Below are 21,650 nucleotides of genomic sequence, written 5' to 3'. Positions count from 1 at the left end.
GTATTACATATTAAAATAAATAATAATATAGGTAGGTACTTGTATTTAATATGTTAATTAAATATCAATTTACAAGGTTTCAATATTGAATCTATCATATTTTTTAGATTATTATCTATATTCCCATATGATATGGTAGGTATGAACTATATTATTATAGGACTCAGTCGAGAGAGAAAATAGTTAAATAGTTTGATACCTATTAATGAAACCTAAACAACACAGTACACGATTATTAAAATTTCTTCATATATATTTATATGTATGACTGTTAAAGTATTTATTAGTATAATACGTTACAGTAAATTATATAATATGATTATACAAGTGGGTAAGTATACGATTTTAAGCATATTATTGCAAGGTTTCATTTTTCATTATTCACTGGAAACAAAATTAAATGCCTAATAATTATTAGCCAAGGATTTTAAGTTTTAAGTATATGTTTTGACTATATGGACGATAATAACAACAAAAATTACAATTTTAATGGTATATGTCACTTATATTCAAAACACTTTGAAGTTAAAGTATATGTTCCTGTAAAATTATATAATTAGTGTTAATGCGTTAACATACACAGTAATAATTTAGTGTTACTAGAAATAATTATTAATTCTTGGTATGTTTTTATTTTTTATATTATTTGTATAATATGTTAATCGCTGGAAAATATATCGATTTAAAAAATGTATAACCAAACACTAAAAAGTAAAATATAACTTTTGCAGAATAAAATATATTGTCAAATAGGTACCTGAATGACTACGGCTTAAGCCTGAACCTACATTTCTTATTTCGCTATTCAGTTCGCTTGCTAATATCAAAAAGCAAGTTTGCTGTTTGGAATATATAGATATGAATAAAAAGGTGGGTAAGTGGATATCGCTCTGCTGTACAGTAGGTTACAAGTGGGTCACTGTAATGTATGGTGTTAAATTTGAACTCAATTATATAATATAATTTTATAAGAAAAACGGTCAGTCAGCTTATGATATTACCAAGCATATTTGATGATATGATTACGAATAAAGTAATTTATATACAGTGGGTTCCGCTTAAGGCTCAGTCAAACAGAAAGCGGTCTGCCCGCGCGGGCACTGTAAAATAATACAACCGACCGCTGCCCACCGCAATCAGCGTACCCGTAGACCATGGCAGCCCGCTCTCTGTTTGACCGAGCCTTTAATGAGATCACTGGTTTATAGAATCAACCGTTTATTAGAATCAAAAATGAAAATCCCAAACCAAAGTATATTTGATGATATTATTGTGAATAAAGTAATTTATATATTTACCTATTTACGTGGAGCCTTGTTTTAAATTTTCAATCCTTAGCTATAAAAGTTGAACATTTTATAAATTTTGAACTACAAAATAATTATTAAATTTTAAATTTGATAAATTTTGTCAACATTTGAACTTAAATGCTTATAAAAAAAATTGTGCATGTGTATTTTTAATATTTTTTAACTACTATTGTAACAACATATCAGGAGCCTTGCATTAAATGTTCACGCTTTTTTATCCAACAAATACAATTTTATTGATATTTATAGAAAAAAAAAACTAAAAAAATTTAAAACTGACAATGTCCGTAAACAGCTCAAAAAGAGTCAAAATATTTTCAAAATTATATGGTGTATAGAAAATGCTAATATAAACACTCAGTGAAATTTTCAAGTATCTACAGTCGTTCGTTTTTTAATTACAATAAAATAAAATCGTTACATGAGAAATCGAGTGAATATCAAATGTTGTAAACATATGAATTTTAAACGCTCATAAAAATTTAATTTGACATTCTTATAGACATTTTAGATTCTGAGCGAAGCGATGAATGTATTGATTTTACAATGATGTGTGTTTTTTTTTTAATTTTTTTATTTTTGTGTCTGTCATCATCTTTTAGGACAGTAAAAGTGCTTGGATTTTCTTCAACAGTAACTTTTCTGATAGGAAAGTGAATCTAATTGGTACTTTGGGGGGTCAAAAGTAAAAATTTCCCAGTAGTTTTCAAAAGCGACGTGAAAAACAAAAGAAAAATTAAGGAAAACGGGAATTTTTACGCAAAATCTGTTTTCGGTTAGGAAGGCTCCTAGGTTATTGTTTCAAAGGCAGATGAAAAAAATTAAAAATCCTTAGTCACAGTTTTTATTTATAAGCATTTAAAGTTCAAATGTTGACAACATTTATCAAATTTATAATTTATTAATTATTTTGTGGTTAAAAATGTATAAAATGTTTAACTTTAATGGCTAAGGATTGAAAATTTAAAACAAGGCTCCACATAAATAGGTTATATATAAATTACTTTATTCACAATAATATCATCAAATATACTTGGTAATATCATAGGCTGACTGACCGTTTTCGCTTAGAATCGTTTTTCTTATACAATGATATTATGTCATTGAATTCAAATTTAACAACATCCATTACAGTGACCCACTTATAACATACTGTACAGCAGAGCGACATCCACTTATCCACCTTTTTTTTTCTTGATAAAGGTAGACATACTTTTGAAGAATTTTGTATTAAATTTTAAAATCTTAGAATAGAAAAAACATTTTTATGTATTTTGTCAATATTTGAATTTTAAATGCTTATAAAAATAAATTGTAACCATGTGTTTTTAATTTCTTTCCTCTGCTTTTGAAACAATATACTAGGAGCCTTCTATTAAATTTTCAACCTTTTTTACCCAACAAATAAATTTTTATTGATTTTTATTTAGAAAAAAAAACTAAAAAAAATGGAAATCGAAAATGTCCATAAACAGTTTAAAATAAGTAAAATATTTGGAAAATGTTATGGTGTATAGATAATGCTAATATTAATATTCAGTCAAAATATCATGTACGGTCATTTGTTTTAGAGTTTTACCAAAAACCAAAATCAATTTTCTCAAAAACAGATTTCGCGTAAAAAATCCTATTTTTCCTTAATTTTTCTTTTGTTTTTCACGGTTTTGAAAACTATTGGGACTGAGATTTTTATTTTTGACCCCTCAAAGTACCAACTAGATTCACTTTCCTATCAGAAAAGTTACTGTTGAAGAAAATCCAAGTACTTTTACTGTCCTAAAAGGTGATGACAGACAAAAAAATTAAAAAATTAAAAAAAAAAATTGATTGCCTTCAAATCCGAACCCTAATAATAAATATAAAAAAAACACACACATCATTGTAAAATCAATACATTCATCGCTTCGCTCAGAATCTAAAAATAACTTTAGTTTAAAAAAAATAAAACATTTATTATTTATTAATTTACCAACTCCACACTGCATACAAAGGCAAATATGCATTATATAACATATAATATTTTTTTCAAAAAATATCTAAATGTTAATATTAATATATGTATTGAAAATGTCATTCCAATATAGTGCTGCTATTGACTAGGGTATAATACGAATATACTTATAGAATACAGTTATATATATACACGAAAAATGCAGCACAGTCTGCTCCGAGATAATAAATTTACAGAAACGCGTGGAAAATGAGTTTAGATATTTTTATAGGTTTATAGCAATTGCCAACAAATAAAAAACTCAGACATAAAAAATACGTCCGACGAAACATATTATTCGGAAAGCCTTTAAAAAAAAATCGATACGTTAAAATGAAAAATAATAACATAGTAGTATTGTCTACCAACGAGTTTACCGATAGTGTGTGGAATAATACATTATGTAAGTATTTAGAACTTAACTACATCGATCATTGAATTGTTTCAAAATTACAGAATCCATAATTTAATACTAAATCGACATTTATACACAAAAAGTATTTCGTTTAATTTAATATACAAAATAATAAAAATAATGAATAATAGGTAAAATATATTGAACGTTTCGAAGGACATGGTTAATTTCGTCATTATTTATTCAAAATATTTTATGCATTTACTAGGCATAATATTCAGTTATTTGCCTTATATATTGCAAACGCGTTGTCAAAATGGCTTTTCTGTTTTCTGTAAGCTAAAAAATTGTTTTATATAAATTACTCATTCGAAGGAATAGTAGGAAGTTGATGGATGGTATATTATATAATTGAAACATAATATTATAATAATACATTTTGGATAATAACTGATGCTAATAAGGGGTATTATGTATGCAATTAACATGTTGTAGTTTTAGTTGCCTATGCCTCATCGAACTTTTCATACACAAGAAATCTATAACCATATCGTACCCATTATAATATTAATTATTTAAACATTTCGAAATTATATTCCTCAGAGGTACGAGAATTTCCTTGAAAATTACTACTTCAGCCTACAAGCTATCGACATTCTTAACGTTATACGGTCAGTAAAATAATATCAGGTGATTTTTTTAACAGTTATTGCAGTTTATCACTTATTAATTTCCAAAAGTATTAAGAAAAGACGTCGGTCGACACTTTGTAACGAATGAGTTTGACATTAAGTATAATATACTACATCTACAGTAAGTGAACTAGGTTTATAAATATATATAATTATACCTACTTGATTTAATAACTATAGTTATTAGACATACAAATTCAAAAACATTAAATATTATTAATTAATACATACTATTAAAATCAACGAGATAAAATAAATAAGTTGAAAAAATGTATAATAATAATATTAAATAGATTTATGAATACTTAATTATAATATAAATATACTATAGTATATTTTATACTTAATGTACTCAATTTATTTAAGGAATTTAGTTTTTTGAAATATAACATACATTTTAAATTTAATATTTCAAGAATAGATTATGGTGCATAATATAAACACTAAATTTAAAAAGAGTTATAACTTATAACTGTTATAATTATTTAAAGTTTTTATGAGCGGAATAGGTATTAGACCAATATTTAAGCGACGTCGCACACCTGTGTTATTCCGCTCCACCATCTGAACTCCAAATAATAATTATAAGTTATAACTGATTAACTACACGCTCGAAATTTGATTTGACCAGTATACATTTCAATTACATTGTATATTACATATTTGTAATTTGTATGGCTATAATGTATTATTATTTCGAGATCAATGAATCAGTGCCAGATTTATCCATTAGTCTGCCACCTTGTACACCAAAATAATTTTGTGCCTTTCATTTTTTTTTTTTATTTAAAGTCGGTGGGGAGATGTTGCCACTTACCAGTTACCACAGTTATTTTCAAATAATATACCTATACAGTAGTTATTATATCATGTATTATTATTATATACGTTTTTGTCGCTTACAATAATGCAGACTAAAATAGTAGGTAGGTACTTATTGTAATCAAATATGGTTCTATTAAATATGACTGTATAATTATTTTATACTTAATTGGTTAGATATTTTCGTTACTGAATAATTATAATTTCGAAACTATTTTGTTGTGGTTAACACTGTATTTTGTATTTAATATATCAATATCATATTTTTCAAATGATCTGTGATTGTGTTTACCAATGTAAAAAAAAATACATTGTACATACCATGAACTATAATGTATATTACATATATATAGTTCATGATTAAAATCAATTTATTTTATTAACATTTAGTAAGACTATATCGTTAAGTTAATTATGAAATGTATAACATGAATATAATACCCATTTGAAAATATAATGGTAGCGTAATAATAATACATAAACTGCAATACCCAATATATCCTACTGAAATCATTATTTTATTTATTCTGTATATTTTTTTTTTATCAGACATACATATCGATTTCTAAAAATTTTAATATTGATTCAGCAAAAACACTGATGAAAATGCCACAAACTGCAAATTGTCTTGAATAATATAAATAATAAAACATTGAGTTCATGTGTAATGGACTTGGTAACAGTTTAATTGATTCTTGCTCATCTATACATTTTTATTGTGCAAAATAAATCCTTTCATATGTCTTTAAAAACTAATAATTTTTTAATAACTCAATAATACAATATATATCTAATACTGTATAAATATTAATTAATAACTGTAATTATATGTAAGTGAATTAATTAGTTTTATAATGATGGGTATTTTTTTTTGTTTCTGACGCCACTTTCAGTGGCAGTGAAAATGCTTCTATCTTCAGCTTTGTGTGTATTCTGGTAGCAAATTATATTTAGTTGGTAGGTACTTTGAGGGGAGTGGTCAAAAGTAAAAATGTTACTGTTATAGATGTGTTAAATTTGAATACGCAATATATATTATTATGGCAATGAAAAATAATTTATATGCATATATATATTTCTGTAAGAACTGTGGGTATCCACAATTATTAATTCTAATCCGCGGGAATATTCACATTTTACACAAAACCAGTTTACGGCGTAATCGAGATTTGGTTACTTTGTTGTAATTCAAAAATGATGTACTGACCATGAAAATAGACTTGAAATGTTTACCAAATATATTTTATAATTCATTTCAAAATGTTAATATAAATGTTATATTAACATTTTCTAGACACATCATAAAATTGTTTGAATGTTTAAGATCTTTTTGAGCTATTTGCAGAAATATGTTCGACTCTTATAGTTTTTTTAGATTCTGAGCGAAGCGATGAATGTAATATTGATTTTAGAATGATGTGTGTTTTTTTTTTTATTTATTTTTTTTATTTTTGTGTCTGTCATCACCTTTTAGGACAGTAAAAGTGCTTGGATTTTCTTCAATAGTAACTTTTCTGATAGGAAAGTGAATCTAGTTGGTACTTTGGGGGGGTCAAAAGTAAAAATTTCCCAGTAGTTTTCAAAAGCGACGTGAAAAACAAAAGAAAAATTAAGGAAAAACGGGAATTTTTACGCAAAATCTGTTTTCGAGAAAATCGATTTTGGTTTTTGGTGTAACTCTAAAACAAATGACCGTAGGGACATGAAATTTTGACTGAATTTTTATATTAGCATTTTCTATACACCATACAATTTTGAAAATATTTTTCTTTTTGAGCTGTTTACGGCCATTGTCAGTTTTCAATTTTTTAGTTTTTTTTTCTATAAATATCAATAAAATTTTATTTGTAAAAAAGCGTGAAATTTTAATATAAGGCTCCTGATATATCGTTCTAATAGCAGTTGAAAAATATTAAAAATACATATGCACAATTTTTTTTTATAAGCATTTAAAGTTCAAATTTTGACAACATTTATCAAATTTATAATTTATTAATTATTTTGTAGTTAAAAATGTATAAAATGTTTAACTTTTATGGCTAAGGATTGAAAATTTAAAACAAGGCTCCACGTATTTAGGTTATATATAAATTACTTTATTCACAATAATATCATCAAATATACTTGGTAATATCATAGGCTGGCTGCCCGTTTTCGCTCAGAATCGTTTTTCTTATACAATGATATATATCATTGAATTCAAATTTAACAACATCCATTACAGTGACCCACTTATAACATACTGTACAGCAGAGCGAAATCCACTCATCCACCTTTTTAAAATATACTTTCAAGCAGACTCTGTTTAGAATTATTTTTTATGTACAAGGAGGATTTATAGTTAAATCCAAATATAACACATAGGTACCTATATTACAGTGACTCACTCAATTACAAGGTATACACTCAAAACCTTCTATACCGCAGAGCGAGCTCTACGGTTTTTAATGCTTACGTTACATCGTTAATCGCTACAGTAAAACTGATTGTTTTATTTGCTCGTAAAAAATCATGAATATTTTTCTATCAGCCAAATTATAGTGTACCTATATTATTATTCTTATTTATAAGACTTATTTAATAATCAGAATTGAATTAATTTTACATAATTTATTAAAATTGAATCGATCACCGAGTTATTGAACATTACCTATGTTTCTAATTTGAATATTAACGAATAATACAAATAAAAAGTAGGTTGAAGGTATGTAGGTTGTAGGTACCCATAATATATTCGTATATTCTATAAATATTAAGTATACGCACAAGTTATTTAAATCAAAACAATAACAAAATACCTAGGTAATAATTTAGTAATTTACTAAATTACTATCAACAAACGAAATTTGTTGTTGCCAGGCACATAGTTGACTTTGAGAATACATTATAATTTTAAACATTTAATTACATTTCACGTCAATATCTTTTCCATTGAAATTGTTTTCTTATACAACTAAAAGCATAAAATATATCCACACTGGCATGAAGCTATTTATAATATTATTATCTTGACATTCTACTAATTCTAGAGAGCAAACTGTTAAATATCTTTGTTTAAAAACAGTAATTGACAACAAATTGCCCAATTATTGTTCCACAAGTGTGTAAGACAATGACTGATTTTCAACTCATATATTATATGTATATCGTTTAATTGTAATGTAATTTTTTTTCATTATTATTCAATGTTTACAATTTGGTGGAATAATTGTTGTACTGTTGTCATTGTCAACTATATCTCAACCACTTATCAATGTGAGAACAAATGACACCTAGACTTACTAGTTTATAAAAATAACTTTTTAGAAACCGAGAAATATTCATATGAAATAAGCATCTTAAGAACATTATACAAACCAACGATCCATGTCACAATTAAATGACTCATAATATCATAAATCATAAATTAGAAATCTTTCATTGTTCTAAAAAAAAAATGTTTCTTATTTAAAATATGAAGGCATTTAAGATTAAGATATTTTTATTATAATACACCTGTGAAATATTTATAAAACATTATATGAAATAGTAGTAAATACTTTGTATAACATTTACGCAGTTAAAATATTTACCTAGGTACCTATATATCGATTACAGTGATTGATAATTAATTGTTGTTGCAATTCTTGTTTTGATGATTTTTGCCTTATGACCACCTTCCTTAATTGTTCATATACTCGGTATTTTTATTGTACAATAAAATTAAAGCTACACCGTCATTTATGTAGGTACCTAGTGTTGGAAAGTAAAAGTAGGGTTTCGTCAACTTTTTGTATCATTGTCCGTTTTAATGTTCGTATATTACTCATATTGTGACGTGTTAACGTGACTTTTATTTAAAGTTTCAAATAAAAATAAGCAATGGCGTTTTAAATTACATTTTACGACATATTTATTCGATGGAAACTCTTTTGAAATATTATAACCACCTAACGACAAACAAATAGTACGAAGGAAAATATTATTATGTTCTACGAGTTCAGGAAATAATTAAGATATTATAAGATTCTAAACGGAGTTAATATTATGGTTACTAAAACAAATTTTGTTTAAAATAATGCTGTCTTATATTATGGTTTTTTTTTTGATAAATTTATGTATAAATGTATAATTAAATGTTACTCCAAAATGTCCAATAACACATCAATCAAATTCTGAAATGTCAATATTTTTAATATCTTATTATTACTTTTAGATGAATGCGTACACTCCAGGAAAACAGTACGAAAAAAAACAAATCATGTAAGACAGCATTATTTTAAACAAAATTTGTTTTAGTTATTCTAATAAATTATCGAAGCTCAAAATTCAATAGGTAATATATATATATTATATACCTACATTATATTATATATACTTTATACATTTATAAACAGTTCGGACTTTTTCGGACTTTTTCGGATAATTTTTATTTAATTATTATTTTTTACTTATACCGACTATACCTACCAGATTACCAGCTATCTATACCTACATATCATTTTAACGAGTCATTTTAATTTTAAATAACATTATAATAATTAATATTATATTATATATTTGAATTCTAATTATTCTAAATTCTTAGAATAGTAATTTAGAAAAAAACAGAATATCTGTGATTTTTTTATATCGATATTTTTGTTTACAAATACGTAAAAGTTTTTTGAAATATATTTAGTCTTTAAACCAAGTACTTAGAACATTTTTTTATTTTTTTTTAAATATTTTTCTCTACATAATTCTTTGTGCTGGCTATATTTAACAAGAGAGTTAGGTAGTGGAAAGTGGAAGATGCGGTAAACGATTTGTATTATATTATACTTATATAGTTGTACATTTTACGCACGTGAGTGGTGTTACAGTAGTAAAACATTAACCTTATAACATGCTCCTAAAATCCATGCCACATTAAAACTAAGCATGTTTGAGTTAATTATTTTAAAATTGTAAAATATGGTTTGTACATTTTAAAAAGACCATAACTCGCTTTAAAATTAAAATCTAAAAAAGTCTATAACATTCCTACTATTCTTATTATTAAATTTGATAATAAGGTCAATTCACTCAAATATTAATCATAACTAAGTCAAATGGATTATTCAAAACGTATAATATGCTATGTTATTCGTTTGTAAGACGCGGAGACCGGAGACAACGCATGCGGGTGTAGCGTCCTCTTAAGGTTCGTTTCGTTGTCAAATAAATTAATGGTAGGTAACTACTTAACCACTTAAATTTTGTATTCCGGTTCAGTGATCGACGATCGTCCAAAAGTACACGTTTGTTAATATACATTCAAACTGTATTTGCAGTGTAATATTAATATCCTATAACTTGTGTTTCAATATACTATCAGCTGTCATTAATTATAGTGATCCAAAGAATAGCTAGATAATATTTCCCTGCACTAGGTGTTGTATTTTTGACTTTTTGAGTGCTCCCTGTTATGATTTTCTCGGAATATGTTTTCCGTGGAAAAATATAATACATATTATTACCTACAAAATGTAACTTAATGTCTAATAATAACCATTTATTTCACTGTAATATATACCTATGCCGATAAAATGTATTATACTTACCAAACTATATACTGAATATAGTGCCATATTATTTTATTTCTTATAGGTTCTTTTTGATTTGTATATAGCCAATTTCAAAATAAATTAAACTAGCCTTAACTTTACCTTTTTTTTGTGTATTTGAATCGCGGGGCTACGAGGGGTTACTTTGCCCTTTTGAGCGTACTCCCCTCGTATCCGCTTCGTTTATTTTAAACTAACAATGAGAAATTATTTAAATTACACTGTATCGATGGCTCTATTCCTCTTAGTTTCGCCTTCGGCGCTCAATATACTTATTTTCTAACGATATGTCATGCGTCGGTAATTGTGTCCAATCTTATATAGGTACCTGTCTTGTATATACACTATTTGCTTACATTTTATTAGTATTAATAATTATATTTCAAATTAAATGAATATTTTTAAAGGGTACCCAGAGATTGGGCCACAAATGTAAAAACAAAAATATACGAATATTCAAAAAAATTATTATAAATATTATAAATATCTCACATTTATTAATTACTGTAACTACCTATATAATTAAATTTTTTTTTTTTTGAATAAATATAAAATAATTTTAAGTTTTATTTTTTTATTTACTTGAAAATTCAACAATTTTTTAAATCATTCGATACAGATTTCACAAATTGAAACCGGGTGTTTTTTTTCTGTTTTTATATTTTTTTATTTCATTAAGAATATAATTCTTTTGAATACAAGTTCGTTTTCTGGATTTTAATGTAGGTGCCTACGCTTCTTATTTTAATATAAGCTCCTGTTACCCGGATTCAATAGTAAAAAATCGTTTAAAATAGTGTCCTGATTACCACCGGGTCTACCTGTTATAAATGTAAAATTTTATTATAAGATACTCATAATATGTAGAATATTTTCAATAATTTATTAATATAAATATTAAGTTGTAAAGTTAAGACTTGAGATGAGCTTGCTAGGCAAGACGCCCAGGAAACAGGACAAAATAGACCTTTTTCCAAAAAAAGTTTTTGGTAATTAGACCACTAAAATTTTATATTTATAACAGGTAGACCCAGGTGGTAACCAGGTAATAAGGACACTATTTTAAACGATTTTTATTATTGAATCCGGGTAGCAGGAGCTTATATTAAAATAAGAAGCTTAACACAGGAATCGAAACCAGTTTAAACGTTTTTCTGAAAAACCAGTTAAAACCGCGGTTTTTTTATATTTCAACACCGGAACCGGAACCGAAACCAAAAGATTTAAAACACCGGTTAATAAACCGTAACTGAAACCTTAAATCTTAAAAACCGTTTACAAAACCTAAACCGAAACCATATTGATAAACCGATTGAAATTTAAAACTAATATCGGTTTCTTCGAATTTTATAAAGTTTATTACTTATATTATTTATAATTCTAGTTAAAACTTGAATTTTTACGCGAAGAAAATATTTTATTTGAATACCGATGCTATAACTGATTATTACGAAATATTAATAGGTAATACGAATATTATTCTATTTATATTTTATAATATCATTAATCATTACTTCAAGTTGAGCCCTTATTAGTAAATAGATAGTAAAAATCGGGCTTACAGTTATTAGGTAAAGAAAAAATTTTTTTCAAAAACCATTCCAAAAACCAAAACCGAAAATTAAAAAAAATCGTTCTTGATACCGATAAATTGAAAAAACCTTTTTTGAAACCGAAACCAAAACCAAAAATTTGAAAAACCGATCTTAGAACCTAAATCAAAACCAATAAAATGTAGAAAACCGTTCTCAACAACCGAAACCGTAACTGTTAAAATTTGAAATGGTTTCGTTTCCTGGTTTAACATAATGTTCATGTCATCATTTACGTATTTAAGTATTTTATATATTATATAATCATTAAAATATATTTATTCTAATAAATAATATGTACTTAATATAAAAACGATATTTTAAATAAAAATCGTACAAGATAAGTATTTTACAATATTATTTTTATACTATTATATAACATTATCAAAATATATTAATCATAATAATATGACACTTTTGATATTGGACACACATAGCTAGTGTACTATATTATATATTATATATATTATACTAGATATATTATGGTTTATCGTGAGTAATAGAGGAAAACTCACATTATCAGTAACATTACGTGATATCACATAAATGTAAATGTTAAGTATAAACCAAATCAAAATACTATTGACATATTATAATGATATTTTTTATAGTTATGTACTATGCACATTATGTTAATTTGTATTGGATACTGAAACTTCTCACTTTATGTCCTTGACAAAAAAAAAACAGTTGCCTATTTTAAAACGTATTTCCTATACAAATAGAATAATAAATACTAATAATGAAATTAGTTTAAATTTCTATTGAATTACATCATACATCTCCATTCAATACGATATAAACAAGTTAGATTTGTTTTAGTTTACCTTACAGTTTAAAAAAAAACGCAAAAGGTAGGTAAGTTATAAATTATAATAGGTATAACACTAATGTCTATTACCTATAGGTATTTCAGCGTTATTAATGTCTATGTTTGTATCTAATATTATATTGAAATTAATCACCAATTAAATGTTTGATTTTTGAAGAAGTTGCCATTGATTGGTGCAAGAGGTACTAAAAATATTTGTTATTGTTTTTGAATTGTAGTTATATACTTTAGAAATAAACAGTTGTGACACACACCACACACGACTTGAACAGCACAATAAATACATAATATATTATACGCACTACACGTCTACGCATAATATGCCTATACCTACCTAAGTAGTAATAGAATAATAATTCTAGCAATAATAGCTTTAATAATAATATGCGTGGTATACTCTGTACTTTGATTTTATAGTAGTATAACAATAATATATGTAATACCTATATATTAATATATTTTATACCTAGTTAAAGTATGGTTGCAAAATATGTGTATAGGTAACATATCAGTAAGTTTATAACTATCGGAAATAGTTTTTAATCATAAAAACAAACAAATCTAATAAAGCGATACAAGCCTTCTAGGTTCGAAATGTAGAAATACGTTTAAACGATAGTAATTGAATATTATCGGGCATTCGGGCATTCGGGCTACATATATCATGATTCAATTTGTACACGTCAATATTATATTAAAACAAAAATTGCAATGGAAAACTACAGTTATCATATTTCACGAGATAAATAATTCAGTGGTCTATCCACTATACCATCAACAATTTATAATGACGAATCCCTACCCTGCAGTACCTATATAGTATATTATCATGAAAATATATAAAACACCGTCGTGCTATATCATATAATCATATATTGTATATGATATGTATTATTATGTGTACCTTCATATACATGTATATATATTATATTATGAACACCAACTGCTAACATGTTATACATTTTTAATATTTTTCAACATTATTAATAATTATATAGTGTTGTTTATATCGCTCGCCTCTAAATTCTAAGCCAATTACTACCTTCCCCTCCCTCCTCCGCACCAAACTTTGTAATTATGTAAATTGTAATATATATTTGGTCTACATGACAATATTATTACGACAGTGTTGATAATAAACCCGTTCTATAAGCCTATAAACTTGCATCTAAATCCACCTATAGTCCTCATAAGTCATTCTGATTTTAAACATTTTCCCCTGTTGCCCGAAACAGGATGCTGCAGTTGATGTTTCACACTCTATGAATTTCATGACAATATTTTCTGTGGGATGGATTATAAGAATTTTTTAATTGGAAATTAAGAGAATATTTTATAAATATAAAATCTATGAGTCAATCGTAAGCTAAGTGTTTTCATACTGTACAATTTGGGTACGTCATCATATATACAACGCTTTGGTTAGGGCCTGCAGTGGTAGTTAACCACAATGCGTTTTATCCCTACTCGTCTAAATTGATATTGTTTTTTTTTTATGATATATAACAATAAAATATTTCTATAATCTAATATTGTAGAGAGCCGGATTTACCATTAGTCACTGAAGTCACAGTGTCCAGGACCTACGAAAAAACACTGCATCGTCTACCTGTGCTCACCCTCACTAAATGTATATATAGTTTAAAGAGTACTAATTGTATAGCAACTAAGACTGAAGCCCGTGAATAATAATAATAATAATAATAATAAACATTACAGCACAGTAAACCATCGTGTATCTACTACCTACACGTGTTTAGTAAGTATGGGTACCTAAATTATTTGTTTCCCTCATCCTTTTTACGTTTTATCGCCGGAAATTATTTCCATTTTTCCAACAAGAATTTCTTGACAACTTACGGTCTATTATTACCCTATAACTCCTAAGCGTCCGTCGCGAGTGGTTTGATTCGGCTTCGTACGTAATATTTATTCAGATATTACATTGCATACATATACAGAGATAACAAACGCGAAATTGTGGTAGGTACATTGTAATTCACAATAAAGTACATATTATGATGTAATTCAATAATATTATATGTACCTACTCATGATATTATGTACACGTATTATACCTATATAATAATATATTATAGTAACTAATAATTAATTATTTACAATAATTGCGTAGGTATATAATAAAACAATGTGGCCCACACAATGGTCCGGTGCGCAATACAAACGGCGGCGCGGTTTGATTAAAAAATTGTAATATTATTATTATAATAGTGCGTATATGTGCGTGTATTGTGTACGTACCCGACGGTATCTTTTCCAGTGAAATCATCGCGAGCTGCACGTGTTGGCGGGCCCACTTGGTCGGAGAGCGAAGTCGTATGTGGTTCGTCTAAGGCGGTGAGCGTATATTGGTCTCGTGCAACTGTTCGCGTGCGCGCGCGCGTAACGTTTTGCGCGCTCGGCCGCGGGTGGGCGCGCGTTTTCGCGCGGCGCGTCATCGGCGCGACAGAACGAAAGAGAGACGTGACGAAAACGAGAGGGAACAAAACGAGAAAAAAACGGTGAGCAAACGCCGGACGCGCTGACGCGACGACGTCTCGCTGTTGCAATGTGCGGGGTGGGGTATTTCTAGATTACCCCCCCCCCCTTCCCCCCTACATCGCCCAAAAGTAACGTCTACTTACGGGCTCGCTGAAGTTTGGGAAATGTACAGAATTTTTTATCGATCGATCGCGCCGTATATTAATTGTCAATTGTGTTTCAAAAATCCCTGTATGAGCAAGGAATTTTTTTTAGGGAATATTAACGTTTTAATTTTATATTTTAATATCACTTGGAGGGGGCTATTAGGTTAGGTTAGTTAATGATCAATCTTCATAAAAATAATATCAAATTTATATAACAGAACCATAATATGACACCGTGTAATTTTTTAAACATCTGAAGCATATATAAATTAAATTAATTATTGTTTGGCATAAAAACCGCCGACGAAGCGACACCCAAAACACCTCCGGGCTACGCCACTGGTTTCAATCAGTTTTGTATCGCAGCAGCCAGCCAGTAGGGTTCTGGCCCCCGTAATTTTTAAATCCCACTCGGCTTCACGTCCATGTGCAAAATATTTGCAGCACATATCATTGCACATTGTATCATTATATAGTTTTATAGGTACCTACTACGTTTATATTTCATACCTTCTGCCGGAACTTAACGAATGATAATTATATTTATTGTATAGAATATAGTTTAATAATATTATCCGATTAATGATGATGAAACAAATTATGAATACGTTATTAACTACTGCAGTTGAACTACATTGTAGGTACGGACGTACGGTGTCATAGGGAAAGCGAAAGGGAAGGACGAATGGCGACTAAAAAAATTAATGAGAAATATATTTTAAAAATAAAACCACACGACACTAAGGCAAAATAGGTATATTTAAATTGAAAAAAAATCGATTGTAAATAATATTAATAATATACATTACACATAATTATCTTTATATAATATTGTATTATTAATATTATTACTCATTATATAGTACTTATATAATGTGCGCGCTGTAGTCCCGAGTTCCACAATCCACAGGTCTCTGGTAGCGCGTTGACACGTGTACCTATATGTATAAACATATAATGATAATATATACCATACCTACATGGCTACATATAGGTACCTTTATAAGTGGCATGGTTATGGCCGCAAGTATACATCGTTTATAATACTTCAAATTTCAATTAATATAAGCGCGGGGGCGATATTGCCTATTTATAGGCATATATTATATGCGATAATGTCGATAGTAACATTATACTATAAATATTAATGGCCGTGTTCGCGTCTGATATATATATATTTCTATATAGATATAGCGTACACACTAGTGTACCGATGTATTATACACTATATAATAGCACAATATATATAATGTATAATAATTATATATGATAATGGGAGTCGTATAATATGCGTGTTTCGTGTCAGTCATTTCCTGTTGTAATGACGCGTGCACCTATTGCACCGCCAGCCGCTGTATGTTATACCGAGCTCTCAGCGTAGGTAATATATACCGCGAATCGCGATTATATACGTATTACATTATGTTATACCAAACCACGGTGTCACCACTTGGCACTTATGTATAATAATATATTTTAAGCGTATGCACGGTGACGTCCGCATTATACAGGTATAGGTACCATTTTCTTGGGTGGAAGGGTCGAACTCGATGTAGTTATATACTGATGCAGTTATGTATACGATATATACGTAGGTACCTACATAAAATACAATAAGGTTATAGAAGATAATAACATTTATGTCCAGACACTGCGCAGTGACGTCTTTCCATCACGTCATTCCGCATGGGATATACGAATAAATAATGTACTGGCACCAGTGGCGCAACTAGCACTAAATCTTAGGGGGAGGGGGGCTACAACAGTACAGTCCCACCTCAATATTATACCAAAAGTATAACTCGTGGGGGGCTTTGCTATCTTAAAATATAAACGCCACAAAAAAATCAACATTTACTTTTAATATTATAGTAACAATAGTTGTTAAGGGTCCCGGTGCCAGTTTTTCAAATTTTCCACAATTCTATAAAATTTGAAAATTAAATTTTATATTTTTGTTGCTACTTCAATTATAAGACTTTTACACTAATGTACTACCCGATACCTATTCAGGGAGGGTTGATAGGGCGTATTATATCGAAAAAAATTACTTTACGGGAATAACTCTCAAGCTTTGTAGAATTGTCGAATTTTGATGATTATTTTTTTTATCTGAAAGAAGAAGACTTCCTACAGCCCGCATCAATCTCTGATTTTGTATTTTATTTCAAATAATTGTATTTAAAAATTCATAAAAAAAATGTTTATCTTCTATTTTTCAGACACATTATAAAGTTTGAGAATAAAATATTGAAAAACAGAGATCGATGCGGGCTGTAAAATATTTCCATCAATAAATTAAAAAAAATTATGAAATTTGGTTGATTTGACAAGGCGGTATCGTTATTCCCGCAGTGTATTTTTGAGGACAAAATGGTATCGGCACCGGGCGCCTTAACATGTTATTCAAGATTCATTTTTCTTTTATCTATGGCTGTAAATTGTTGTAAAATTTGCTCAGGATCAATTTTTACATCTTTTTCAATACTTAGTATGGATAAATAAATTACCAAAACGATCTTTATCCATTGTAGTTCTCAGGTTAGGTATAAATAAATATTTTTTTAATTTATTTGCCTCATAGCAGAAAATGCAAGCTAATATGTTCCAGAGGAAATTGGCAATATTTTTATTAAATTGATATGAACGAAATAATTATTTTACTTTGAATTCAAAAATGTATAAAAATTTACGGTAAGTAGAAGATATAGATAGGCACCTTCTAATACTTATATATTATGTATTTTTACACGATTTAATATTTTATATAAATTAAAAGTATTTAAAAATTTCTATGCAAATGCAGGCCAATGCATGTCTTTACATAGATAATGGTGCAACTGCTGTTCTTGTCGGTTTCATAGATTACAAGCTGTAAGTAGTTTTCGCTTGTTGATATAATACGTTCTCCCGATAGAAAATAAAAAAATAATCATCTGTAGACTATAGAAGTGTAGATGATATGAATAGCGTGTAGGATGAATGGAACTTGAGTTTGGGCTTTCGAAAAAAATCAGTTAAGTGGCCCCAAAATTAATTTACCGACCTTTAATTACCAATTCTAATCTTCTAATCTCGCTCGAGCTGAATATCTAAATTAAATTTTAAGGAGTCATTCAATCAGGTGTGTTTTATTTATATGTAGGTATACCTAAAGACTAAAACTATTAGGTAACGTGTTTTTACGTGTTCATACTGAATTGTATGTATTTAATCACAACTATAACCAAGTTTAAAATGTATAAACACAAATTAATTTTTTTCCTCCAAAAAAAATTGTAAAAATATAAAATATACTAAAAAAACATATTTAATAACATATTTGAACATTGACTATAGTATCCTCAAAATAATATGTATTGCTGAAGATAGTTTTGAGGACCCACCTACCTAAAAATAGAATGGCTGTGTTTAGTTGAAAATATTAAAAAATTAATTAAATTCATCCCTGTGTTATCAACTAGGTACCACAAAATACATCAATATATCACCAGTATTTTATTAGCGGATCATATTACCAATTTTAATTAGATGATCACAATTGAAAGATAATTTGTCTTATAATAATTTTTAAAAAAATTGCTTGTCACTTTAATGTGGAAAAGATGTTTGAACTTCTATTTAAATGGTGGTTCCTTGTAGCAAATTTACATTTTATTTTTGGTATTCTAAGGGTCAAAAGTCAAAATTATCCAGTACTCTTAAAAATAATCGGAAAAGATGGTAAAATAATTTGGGAAACACAGGCATTTCTACTCAAAACTAGTTTTTGAACAAATCGATTTTTTTTCTTAATTAAAACTGAATATCAAACTGCACGGACCCGAAACTTTCAACGAATATTTGTACATGACCAGACGTGAAATAATTTTTAAAATACTTTAATATTATTTTCAATTTTCAATTTTTTTTAGTTTCTTTAATTTTTATTTATGTTATATTGGATGATAAATAATTATTTACTATACAATGACTCATATAGTGCAAATTGTTATTGTTTTGTTGTACCTAATTCAAAATTAATTGTGGAGACTTGAAACTTTTCATCTTCATGTCACGTATATTAAAATATTATCATTTTTTATGCACAATAAAAATTTTAAAATATTTAGACTAATAATTTTAAGTTATTTATACCACAAAGCAATTTACATAATATTGTATGGTGTATGCCGGCACCTACCTTTTGACGTATGTATACAAATGTTGATGATAATAATATAAAATATAAATTGATAATAAAATATTAGTTTTAGTTCAAATTACGGTAGTTTTAAAAGAAAAACAAATTATTATAATTATATGAATTTATTATAAATAATCCTTTGAAATACAAGCCGTCACACACTCACATCGTGTCCGCTCAATATCATTTTTTTTCTAATGATTTATCATTAAATTTAAATTTAACACACAGAGAGGAAACTAAAATTTTCGGGCCCCGATAAAACGTTAAGTCTGGGACACTAAAATTAATACCCAGGTACCGAGCTTTTTAAAAATTGTTTCATGTTTCTTGCGCTCAAACTAGGCTCATCCCCATGACCGAATTGGACAAATTCCGCCCACCGAGTTTTCCATACTTTACCGGCCCACTTACAAATTGGCAGCCCTTGGGTACGTTCTTATTCCGTGCATAGTTTTTAGATTCTGATTGGAACAATGAATGTATTGATTTTACAATGATGTGTGTTTTTTTTTATTTTTTTTTTTTATTTTTTTTGTCTATTTATCTTGTTTTTTTACCTTTTAGGACAGTAAAAATGCTTAGATTTTCTTCAACAGTATCTTTTCTGATAGCAAGAATCGAAACCAATTAAACCGGTTTTCTGAAAAATCAGTTAAAATCGCGGTTTTTTCATATTTCAAAACCATAACCGGAATCGAAACCAAAAACTTTAAAACACCGGTTAATAAACCGTAACTGGAACCTAAAATCTTAAAAAACCATTTACAAAACCTAAACCAAAACCATACAATATTAAAAAGGTGGGTAAGTGGATGTCGCTCTGCTGTACAGTAGGTTACAAGTGGGTCACTGTAATGGATGGTGTTAAATTTGAATGCAATGATATAATATCATTGTATAAGAAAAACGATTCTGAGCGAAAACGGTCAGTCAGCCTATGATATTACCAAGTATATTTGATGATATTATTGTGAATAAAGTAATTTATATATAACCTATTTACGTGGAGCCTAAGAGCCTTGTGTTCAATTTACAATCTTTAGCTATAAAAGTTGAACATTTTATAAATTTTTAACTACTAAATAATTATTAAATTATAAATTTGATAAATGTTGTCAAAATTCGATCTTTAAATACTTATAAAAAAAAAAATGTGCCAATGTATTTTTGATATTTTTCAACTGTTATTAGAACGATATATCAGGAGCCTTATATTAAAATGTCACGCTTTTTTACCCAACAAATAAAATGTTATTGATATTTATAGAAAAAAAAAACTAAAAAAATTGAAAACTGACAATATCCGTAAACAGCTCAAAAAGAGTCAAAATATTTTAAAAATTTTATCGTGTATAGAAAATACTAATATAAACGTTCAGTCAAAATTTACACCAGAGTTACACCAAAAACCAAAATCGATTTTCTCAAAAACAGATTTTGCGTAAAAATTCCCGTTCTTTTGTTTTTCACGTCGCGTTTGAAAACTACTGGGAAATTTTTACTTTTTACCCCCTAAAGTACTAACTAGATTCACTTTCCTATCAACAATAATATCATCAAATATACTTGGTAATATCATAGGCTAACTGACCGTTTTCGCTCAAAATCGTTTTTCTTATACAATGATATTATATCATTGAATTCAAATTTAAC

At 27.8% G+C, this 21,650-nt stretch overlaps 1 protein-coding gene across 1 annotated transcript in view; it reads right to left on the bottom strand.

Annotated features, from left to right (window-relative positions):
• LOC132935766 (alpha-tocopherol transfer protein-like) overlaps nucleotides 1–15,606 on the bottom strand; it is a 47,218-nt gene extending 31,612 nt beyond the window's left edge. The window contains exon 1 of the mRNA XM_061002379.1: nucleotides 15,423–15,606. Within this exon, the coding sequence (XP_060858362.1) occupies nucleotides 15,423–15,450 (28 nt within the window). The 5' untranslated portion in view covers nucleotides 15,451–15,606. The remainder of the gene's footprint in view (nucleotides 1–15,422) is intronic.
• Nucleotides 15,607–21,650: the final 6,044 nt, after the last annotated feature.

This window comes from Metopolophium dirhodum, chromosome 1, assembly GCF_019925205.1.
Source record: "Metopolophium dirhodum isolate CAU chromosome 1, ASM1992520v1, whole genome shotgun sequence".
Lineage (NCBI taxonomy): Eukaryota > Metazoa > Arthropoda > Insecta > Hemiptera > Aphididae > Metopolophium > Metopolophium dirhodum.
The sequence above is the reverse complement of the archived record's forward strand: the minus strand, read 5'-3'. Positions and strand labels throughout refer to the sequence as shown.